Genomic DNA, 11350 nt, shown 5'->3' on the forward strand with positions numbered 1-11350 from the left:
GAAAGGGAGATATATAACCGTGTGGATCGAGTGTAGAGTTGGGGATTCTGGTGGTGAAGGAGGACAGTTAATGCAATATTATTGGGCACTGGAGTGGAAATAGCGTGGAGTGTAAGAGCAGTTGTATACACATGACGTAATTGTTACTGGAGGCAGAATCCTCCAATGGCGAAATTCTAACTAAAGCATTATCCCCAGAGGTAAACTGTGTTGAGAACATGAAACTGTAACTTTTAGCTTTTAAGAAAGGAACTCTGAAATAACCAGAATAATTAGTAATGAATGAAGACACTTCGACATTCCATCCATAACATTTTTATTATAATAGTATGGACGTATTATTCTAGAGTGGTAACTTAATTTATATTGATGTAAGAAATTCTGTCTGAGAGGGCTTCAATTTGTTTTTCAATCAGTAGTTTCTGCGTGTGTCTTTTTGTGCTCTGCTGGGATCTCCTCACCATTATCTGAACTGTATGACTATAAACAGAAGAGCTTTATTTTATTAGCAAATTACTTCATAAAAACATGCCAAACATACATTTTCTTACCATTAAAGAGATTTATCTCTGCTGAGCTGGCCAAAGACATGAAATTAGATTTCATCCAATCTGGTTGTTTATAGGCAGCTTGGGCAACAATGACATACCTATGGTCAGGGCTGCATTTACTCTAAGTGAGAGGGGCTTTTATCTGACAGTGCCACCCCTCTACTCCTTGCTTTAATGCTGCATGTACAGGCCTGCACATCTCATGTAATGGTATCGGATATGATTACGTGCAGTTAGAAAACATTCACTCTTCCTGGACACATTGATCGTGCATCCAGAGAGAGTGATTGATTCCTAACCACATGTAATCATATCACTTACCTTTACATGCGGTGTTCTGGTGTTTACATGCGGCTGTCACATGGTCAATAACTTGAATGGATGACAGCTGCCGCTTGTAAATTTCAGATTAGGGATTCCTGATGCAGGAAAATGCAATTTCCTGACACAGAAATTCCTAATCACAACTAAACTTGCAGGTATGAATGGGGCCTAATACACACATACATACACACACAGAAATGCAACCCACACACACACACACACACACACTAATACATCCTCCCACATAAAATAAAAGACAGAGCCCCATCACCTGCACATTCCCTGGTAATCCAGTGGTGCAAACCTTCACTAACATGAAGCTACATACTTTGTGATGCTCATCAGGCCTGTGTGGGGTCTTACCATTGCTGTGCGGATTCTATGGTAGGCCGTGTGGACTCTCCAGTGGGCTCTGAAGGGTCCCTTTCCCTGCACATGTGCTGCTCAGGTCAGATCTACCACCTATCTGCAGGCTCCTGTGTATTCCCCATATCTGGGTCCCCGACTCCCCCTCCTCCCTTTTACCTACTGCTTGGTGCCGGTCTGCTGAATGTCCACCTGAGTCTGATAGTGCAGGTGCAGAAATCGCACCAACTTGCTGTGCCAACTGCGGACAGCGTTGGCGATGATGAGAAGAGGATGGTGGATGGAGGATGGCAGGGTTCCTGAGGCAAACATTTGAACCTTCGAATCCGTCCGGTCTAGTGTCAGGGCTGCCCTTTGCTACCTTATACACATACGGAGGTTGACAGCAGCTGCAGGAAGTCCCCAGGTACCCACTTCCTGTCAGCTTCCCCGGGAAACCTCAAATAGCACTAACGTTCTGGGTGGACCTTACCTAATCTAAGCCCACCCCCCTCCACCAGGCAAGTCTCGTGACCGCCTAATTTGCCCGAAGGCCAGTCAGCCACACTAGTTTGGGGGCAGCATTTTTGCTGCCCCCCTTAAAACTGCCACCCAAGGCAATCGCCTAGTTTGCCTCCTGGTAAATACGCCCCTCCTGGCATGGCTGATTCATTGATGCAAAATTTTACAAAATAGGTAAATAAGCTGAATGATTCGACATAGAGTAACTGTAATTTGCAGTGTACTAAACAGGTGTTACGTTCGTGGCATGCACAACATACATACAACATGCATACACTACAGAATATTAAATGTTGCACAAACACAGACTCTTTACAGCAATGTCTCTGCGACTCAATCAGGGAAAAGTGGTTGCATGGCATAGTTTCTATAAGACTCTTTAAAAACAGAGTCAAGCTCAGAATTGCTACTTCAGTAACATGATTATCCTCAAACAGAATTCCTCAAAGTGAAGTCTAGGGTGGCTCTGGTAACACAGGTGAACAGCTGGAGGGATCCAAGGCCCAAGGACGAAAGGACACCCAACTGAAACTGAAGTACTCTGGTAGCAATCAGGGAGGTAAAATTGAGTTAAAGAGGCATGCACCTGCATCTGTGCATGGTGAGTAAATAGGCAGGCTGCTACACCACTTTGTCACACATAGAAAACCTTTTATATTATTTTAGGTGGACAGAACCACAAATCAACACAGACTTGTGGTTACACTGGACAGCACAATATAATTATATTGGGTATTCACATAATTGACTAATGCAGTTTACACTGCAAAATGTGCTTTGCTTCTTAAAAAAAAAGCAAATTTGATTTATGAAGAGTAACAAAGGCATTACTGGAAAGCATGAATTCAGCTAAGGCTAGTTTAGGTCTAGCATGGAACACCAGTAAGTAGGACTGTTTTAGATATTAGCCCAGTCTCAGTTAAGCCAATTAGCTTCTCGGTATTAAAGCAGAAGGAAATTAAAGCAAATTATGTGAAAGTGATTTCTATACTCAATTGATTTCTCTTCCAACAATATTTAATCTAAACAGGGTATGCTTATGTCACTTCTATTCTCATCTGATTTCCTTACACATCATAGTGTTCCAAGCAACTAAAGAATATGAATTTGTCAATTAGATTTGTGTGAAAGCCTGCTTTAGCATGCACCCATACCAATCAGGGGTAATGTATATGTTGTTATTTGTATATTGCTACATTATTAATGTAAAAAAAAGGTCTGGTGATGGCTAAGTTATATACAGCAGTAAATATTTCTACAAAGCAGGATCAGACTGGCCCATTGGAGGACTGGAACATCCTGCTGAGCTCCACTATGTAGACATATATACAGTACTAGAAACCTTCTGCCCCAGATTTCAAGCCAATAAATGTAATCACATATATCTGATCCTGGAAATTTCAGTAGGATCAGACAATGATCTGAATTGTTAATTTAGATTTAAAGTATAATTCTATTCTATAAGTTGTTCTGTTTAAAATGACAAATTGTGATTTTGGTACAAATCATCTCAAACATATTTACAAATAAAATAAAGTTTTTTTAATGCAACACTAAAAAATAAATGGTTAGAAAACAAGGGGTTAATAAGGGGTTAAACAGGTACAAATTCTATTTAAAAAAAAAACAATTTCACTCGTCAGGTTGCTTCAATGTAGATGATGTACAAAAGTAACCAAATGTTGTGTTGTATCTCTCTCCTCCCGTCTGACACAGTGTTTACAAACACTGTTCCGAAGTTTTGTTTTTTGAGAGAAGCAACTAGCACAGCTGCTGTATTTGCAAAACAACTCCTGGGTATCGTTTTAACTAGGGCTGCAACAACTAATCGACATAATCGATTATTGAAAAAGTTGTCAACTTTTAGCTGCTCAGGTAAGCCTACACTTTCCCACACATGGTGCTCTATCATGTTTTGCTGGGATTTGTATTCCTCTATAGCTGATGGTACACGATTAATCGAACTTAATAATCGGCTAACTAATCGATTTTGAAAATAATCGTTAGCTGCAGCTCTAATTTTAACAGTTGCTGGCATGTATGACCGGAGTAGTAGTAGGGGCAAAAAGACCCTCTGTGTAATTTGATGAAGGTTTATATTTATGTGTGTACCCATGCCAGTGTCCACAACTGGTTAAAGAACATATGCATGAAGTCTGTGAGTGGGATCACCTCCAGCACTGTGTGGACAAGGAGGAGAAGATCCTGACCAGTTTAGCAGGAATGATATGGATCAGATGGAATTTTTCGTACTGTATGTAAGTTTATTCCTGGCTGAAACCAATTGCTTGAAGGAATAGTCCAAGACATCATCCCAGTCCTTGTCATCTAGGTCTGTGATATTTGTGGACCACTTTTTCCTGCATTTATCAGTAGCTGGGATTACAAATTGCTGCAAGGTCTGATTAATGTTGGAAAGGTATTCCAATCCAGAGGATTTCGGTTGTATAAGATCAAGATTAAAGTGTGTGGTACATGCATGTTGGAGTTGAAGGTATCTAAATATATATCAGTTCAGCAACGAATACCTATCTTTCAGCGCCTCAAAATAGGCCAGATTATTAATAACAAAAATATGATCTCATGTTTTCATTCCTTTTTTTGCTCAAATCTGGATCCTGGATTTTCATGAGGTGGGGAAGCCTCAAATAATTCCATAGACTGGTATAGAGGAGCCGCCGTTTGACTATCTTATAGGTTTGGTTCCAGGGTTTTGTTAGTTGCCTGCATGGAGTGAGTGAGGTGGTAGGAGGCCTGACTGGCTTTTTGAAGCAAGTACTGAGAGGCCTCAAAGGAGCTCAGACTGGCTGCCTCCACCACCAAAGCTGCTTGGTGGTGGCTTTCTTAAGTGTGAGACATTTATGGAAATTAGACAATTGACCTGCCAGAAGGTATTTTTAAAAATCTGGAAGAGTTAGGGCCCCAGATATATTGGTTTTGGGTAAAATTGTAGAACTTGGTCTAAGGGCCAACTGATTCCAGAGGAAGGAGAATATCAATGTATCCATTTGTCTGAAGAAGGAAGGGGGTATCCATATTAGAGCATTCCAGCGGACATAAATATAAGGGAAGGAGTTTCATTTTTATTAGGCTGACAGACTGATATCAGGGATAGTGGAAAGTGTTTTCAGGTCTCCGTTTAGTTTTAGTGAAGACTAATAATGTTATGAGGTGTAGGGACATAAAATCAGTTGTGTTATTAGTAATATGTATCCCTAAGTAATTAATATTCACCACCCACTGAAGAGAGGAAGTGTGATGTTGTTGCGCACTAGGTACTGGAAGAATTTGTGACTTCTCCAAATTAACTTGTAAGCCAGAAAAAATGTATTGAGCATTTGAAGGGCTGTATGCAGGGATGGACCAGGGTCCTGGAGCAAAGAAGCATATAATCAACGTACATAGCCACACATTCCTCCAAGTTGTGCTTCTTAAGACCCTGCAGGAGGGGGTAGCACGCTGTGCCACTGCAATGGGTTCCATCATTAGGGCAAAAATGGTAGGCAATGGGGGCAGACCGATCTAGTTCCCCTTCTGACCAGGAATGGTTATGTCCTATTTTAATAGCCACTTGTGGTTAATGGTACAGTATAATAGGGATATCCTTTTTAGGTAGACTGGGCTGAGACACATTTTCTCCAGCACTAGGCACATGTAGTCCCAGGTCACCAAGTCAAACTTGTTCTTAATGTTCAGCATGACTACTATATGGGTGCCCAAGATAGTGTTGGGAATTAGTATAATAGATTAGTAATAGATTAGTAAAAAGTCTCCTCATATTTATGTCAGTTGATTTCTAGGAGGCAAAGCCAATCTGGTCTGATGTTATTGCATGAATACATCTGAGGGTGGGGGCAAAGTCTTCTCTATAACACTTGTATTATTCTGGTAGAAGGGCCTCCAGAAAGGCTCTTACTAATTCCCAGAGGGTCAGGATAGGGAGCTGTGCTAGTTTAGTCTTTAGTAGGGACTGGTCATATGGGGAATAACTGTTTCATAATAATCATAAAAAGGCTTGAACAATTTCTTGGGGGTCCCTAGTCACTTCATGTCAGTGCACTAATACTATGAATAAGAAAAAAGAAAACTTGCCCCACTCCTTAATGGGACTCCCCACAAAAAGACGGGTGCTCGAAATGACTGCGGATGGAGCCGCCACACATAGACAAAAAGGAAGACGTCACCAGCATACCAACAACAATAATAACAGCAATTAGATGCTCATTTATTGACAGATCCTGTCTTTCATTGGCAAGTGCTTTTTCGGGGCCACATAGAGTCCCCATAGTCAGGCTCAGAGATGACTAATCTAAACCACTAATACTAAGGCTCAGAATATCAGCTCTAAAAGATTGATCTGCAGCCAGAGTGGTTTCTAGATTTCTGTTTTGTTCCCTTCCTCAAAGAGAGCCTCTTTAATTTATTGTAAGAGCAATTTACTAATGCTGAACGAGCATCAATCTGGGGGTCAATGATGGCATTGAAATCAACAACATCTAGTAATTTGCACGGGTGGTATAGCAAATCCTTTACACACAGGGGGTACAGAGTTTGAAAATCAAAGGGGGACCTATAGACATCGACAAAAATATAACTGACCAGAACTACCACCACATACTGTATCTGAGGTCAGTCATCACATTCTGCACTGTATATGACAAGGCTCTACTAATCAGAATCACAAAACCTCTGGCATACAGTGAACAAAATACATAGAGGTAGTTTGCTGCAGATAAGTAAAAAAAAATATTAATGATACATTGTGCCAGACAGGTACCACATTTGTGTAACCATAAATAAGTGTAAAGCAATTGTTTATACTTAAAAGGTAACAGACACACACAAAAAAAATCACAAAATCATAATTATTTACAACTAGACATTAAAAATGAAGTCATTTACATTTTACACCCTATACAATATATACATCAATTAATAGTTCAATATTGCAGTTGTTGATAAGATATGTTACATTATTTATATTTAACCATTCAGTACATGGTGAAGCAGGAATACATCTCCATGTGTTTCCCAGATAGCTTGGTCCGCCTATTCAGAAATGAAATGGCAGTATCTGCTGTAAATATGTCCAAGAAATGTATGCAGACTTGAGACTGTTAACAAAAAACGTGGGCAGACACAGGGGCAATCAAGAACAAAGCTAGCTGGCAATTCAACCCATGCAGGCCACACAGCTGTAATCACAAGTGTCATCTTCACTGGAAACATGTGACCTTTATAATGCCAAGGTAACTCCCATTAGATCAGCAGATGAAAAAAATCAACTTCTCAATACACAGGTTCAGACATTCTCATGTATAGAGCACACATACTGTATACTGTATACCTCTCAAAAGACCCTATCACAGGACATTCATAGTATGAGAAAGATAGAGTTAAGAGAACCAGAAAAGCATCCACAGCCCAAACAGCACACACAACAGATGTAATCTGTGACTATCCATCCAGTTAAGGGATTATATACGTGCTTCCAGGCACATTATCCAGCATAAACCAGCTCGATTGATTCTATGCATTTGTTGTGTCTAGTACTTTTAAAGTCTGAACAATTGCTGTAAAGTAAAGAAAAGAATTGAAACTTAAAATCCATTTATCCAGTCACTTGAGACTTATTCAATGCATAGACTGATAATTTACAAAGAGCAGCAAAAGCATTAACAACCAATCATTAATCATGTTTTACTTTTTATTCCCCTTTACTTTGAAACAGTGGTGTAACCAGAGTTATGGGCGCCCGGGGCAGAACATTTTTTTTCGCCCACCCCCCATATTATATAAACATCCACTAGAACTGTACCCCCCACACATATATATCAGCTAAGGAACTACAAGTCCACGCATGCCATCATTGTCCCTGTACAGGCTGGCTGGATCAGGCAGATGCGCCCTCCAATCAGGCACTGTAGAGGGCCGCTCGCAGTGGCCTCGGAGGAGCGAGCTGCCGCCCGATGACAGCCGCGTGAATGTGGCAGAGAGAGGGAGCCAGGGGCTTCGTTTAGCGGGGGTCGTGACGGCGCCCCCCCTCAGTCCTGTGCCCGGGGCAAGTGCCCTCCCTGCCCCCCCCGGTAGTTACGCCACTGCTTTGAAAGTCTGAATCCGGATTTTAGAGCAAAAAATTATGACTTATTCACAGCCTTGCAACATTGCCATGTGGCAACAAATGTTCCAGTTTAGACCTCTCATAAAAGGGATTCTAGGGGCCACTAGCATCACCACTGCCCCAATGATGCTAAATCAGCTTCAGTGGAAACTTTGCAGCCCTTTTGTTGAGGCTTTCAGAATGTAACTGGCTGCACATATCCTCTTTAGAGAATATGTCTATGACCTAAAGAAATAGAAAACTGAGCAGCCTGAGTCACATCCATGATTTTATGCAACACATATAAGGCTCATACAGCAACTTTATTATTTCTTGAATTTATGTTTTAAAGGCCATCTTGACACAAAACTGATATTTTAGTTTGAAGATTATTTTTTATATCTCCTGAAGCATTATTTGACTATAGCAGTTGTTTCCACCCACTGTCACAAGGCAGTAATATAATATAAGTGTCATCCTCTCACACTTGTATCCATAATATGTGTTTTCTCTATATCTGAGAGAATACAGCAATGGAGTGTTGCACCCTCTAGATTTAAAATAGCAGACATTTGGGAGGAATTCTTGCCAAGAGTCTTCAATACATCAAAAACCAACAACATGTAATTCAACTTGTTAGCAACCGTGCATAACCAAAATGTTATTTGTATACAGGATTAGTATTTGTCTTTGGGCTCTGCTGCAGCCTGTTAACTATAACTAGGAAAAAACATACCTGTAAGATTTCTTGATATCATCATGAGTTGCTCCTTTCTCTAAACCAAGAACCAGATACAAGGCCTCTCCTGAAGTTGACAAAGAACGTTGTCTTTGTTCAGACATCCTGGGATGTAAGAGAGAAATAAATCAGGCCCCATACTCAACAGGAATAAATGGACAGACGGAATGACAGATGTTAAGTTAACAAAAGATTGGCACATCTAAAAATGTTCAAAACATGAAAAAGAATGGCAAAACATACTTATACTAATGTTTTTTTGTTCACAACAGAACTTCAATCTTTCATATTCTATTGTTTACGTTAAACTAGACACAGAATATCTCTCCCCCTGCCAGTGGGTACAAATATCCACTAATCCGGACCAGGATTTGAAAAAAGTTCATGTACATTAGTCCTTGGCCAAGAGTTGTAAAATTTCAGAAAAGCAGGAGGCTATTGTTTATTTATTTATTTGTTACATGTATTTATATAGCACCGACAATTTACACAGCGCTTTATATACTGCACATTCTCATCAGCCCCTGACATCAAGAAGCTTACAATCAAAGGTCCCTATCTCACATGCATACATACAGGGCCAACTTTAGACAGGAGCCAATTAACCTACCAGCATGTCTTTGGAGTATGGGAGGAAACCAGAGAAGCCGGAGAAATTATATTAAAGCATAACACAAGTCAATATATTTGTTTAGTTTCAGAGAGAATGGGAAGGATTAAAACCTCTTCAGGCTTTTGGGGACAATGCCCTTGGGGACATTAACGCAAAGCCTGTGCAAGAATGACACAGACAGCAATAAAAAAACATGTTTGTTTTTTCAGAGAGTGAGGTACAGGTTAGAACTTGGGTGCTTTTATATTGCTGTCTGTATCCCCCTTGTTTACTTTCTGAGTGGTCACATGGACCACTCATGAAGGGAAATATGCTCAGAAATAAAAACCTGTCAGATATTCTAACCCTTCCATACAATATATAAATACTGATGGCTGAGACTGGCTGATGGCTAAGATACTGAGACTGAGGCTAGAGAGGAGATGCCAGAATATGTTGTTCATATGTTAGGAGGAAAAAAAATTGTCTGTACTGAGAGAAGAGGGAGCTGCCAAAGAATGCAGTATGGATAGTGTGTGTGTGTGTCAGGGACGTGCGGTCAGGGGAGGCAGGTGAGGCAGAGCCTCCTCTAGTATTATGAAGAAAAAAGGTGTCAGCTTCAAGTCTGTAACTGACAGCTTTTTCTCCATGCAGAGCGGCTTGTCATGGGCGGAGCGCTGCCTGTTAATTACAGGCAGTGCTGCATTCGGCTTTTGACAGGTAGTTAGGTTACACAGCAGCGGGCTTCCCCACTGCTTGTGTAACCTAACTGGTGAGGCAAGAGCTGTCACAGCCTCTACTCTGTGTTAGAGGCGTGAGCTCTGCGGATGGCTTGGACCAATGGCAAAGTGCTGTCCAATCAAAAAAAAAAAACAAACAAGCCCCCGTACAGCTTGGTTTCCAAGCTGGGGGCGGGATGGGGCGGAGCTTCGGTGGGCTGATGGATGCCTCACCCTGCACAGAAGGCACGGCACGTCACTGGTGTGTGTCTGTGTGTGTGTGGGTGTAGATGGGGCTGTCAGAGAATGTAATATGGATGGCATGGGAAGCAACCAGAGAATGTAGTGAGGGGTGCTGTTAGAGAACATAATATGGACTGGGGATAAGAGGGAAGCTAGAGAAGATTGTTGACCACTGCTGGTGGTATAGTTCTTAAGCAGTGAAAAGAAGGTGTTACAATGTTTTTATACTTACATGTCCGGTGAGCAGCTGGTCAGGGCTGAGAAATATCATGTGCTGTGAGCAGCTGGTCAGAAAAATGGGCAAATACTTGATAACTGTACTGATTTTTATTAAATGAAAAATCTGCACATATAGCATATATGAGCAGCTGCTGTTAAAAAAAATATTTAAGAAAAGCTATCATTATAGAAAAAAGGGCTGATCTTCTTCTGACATAGCAATAGGTAGGTATTTAGTATTTACAAAATGATGACAACAATGACATAATATCACGCAATAATAATATTATATATAATAATCATAATAATCCCAAACATTACTCTTTTGATTATGGTTTTCTTTAATAAATTATTCTGTGCAAAATATTTTGTTTGGTTATAAAAAAACTCACATGTATCAAAAAATAATCAAATATATATATATAGTTTAAATTAGTAAAACATCTGCATTTCCTATAAGAAAAATACAGATACACCTAGAACACTGGGATAACTATACTGCAACAAGTCTGGCTCTCACTACACATCAACTGGCCACTGTGAACATTGAAGTTCTTGTCCTGCATAGTGTATCTTACAATAAGGAATTGAACTGCTTTGCTGTAAACTAAGTCTACCAGCCAAAACTTATAGGCCTTAGGGAAATCTAATCGCAATTATAGGAGGTAAAGGTTATTATTCATTTCCTCTCCGTTTCATGTTTTATTAACTGGCTTCCAGCTTAAACGATTTAGCATCAATTCAATTTATTCTATTTTATTTATTTTATTATTATGGCCAATTCATTGCCTTGTTGATGAAAGTCTCCTGCGGTTCTCTGCTCTTCAGTGTGTAAAGGTCTTTATTTCTCACAGTCGAAAGGATTAATGAAATATTAAATAACAACATTGAATAACAGACCTGGAATATAGCATCAGAACTATCTCTGATACTCACTATGCACTGGACAGTTTACATCTTGAAAGTGATATCTTCTATGCCCGGATGGCCCACCGA

General features: G+C 40.3%; 1 protein-coding gene across 1 annotated transcript in view; it reads right to left on the reverse strand.

The window, feature by feature from the left end:
• Positions 1–8685, reverse strand: part of LOC108796810 (dnaJ homolog subfamily C member 5B-like) — a 39486-nt gene extending 30801 nt beyond the window's left edge. Inside the window, exon 1 of the mRNA XM_018568340.1 lies at positions 8579–8685. Within this exon, the coding sequence (XP_018423842.1) occupies positions 8579–8685 (107 nt within the window). The remainder of the gene's footprint in view (positions 1–8578) is intronic.
• Between the last annotated feature and the right edge of the window lie 2665 nt (positions 8686–11350).

Source organism: Nanorana parkeri, unplaced genomic scaffold, assembly GCF_000935625.1.
Source record: "Nanorana parkeri isolate BGI_ZX_2015 unplaced genomic scaffold, ASM93562v1 scaffold1173, whole genome shotgun sequence".
NCBI lineage: Eukaryota > Metazoa > Chordata > Amphibia > Anura > Dicroglossidae > Nanorana > Nanorana parkeri.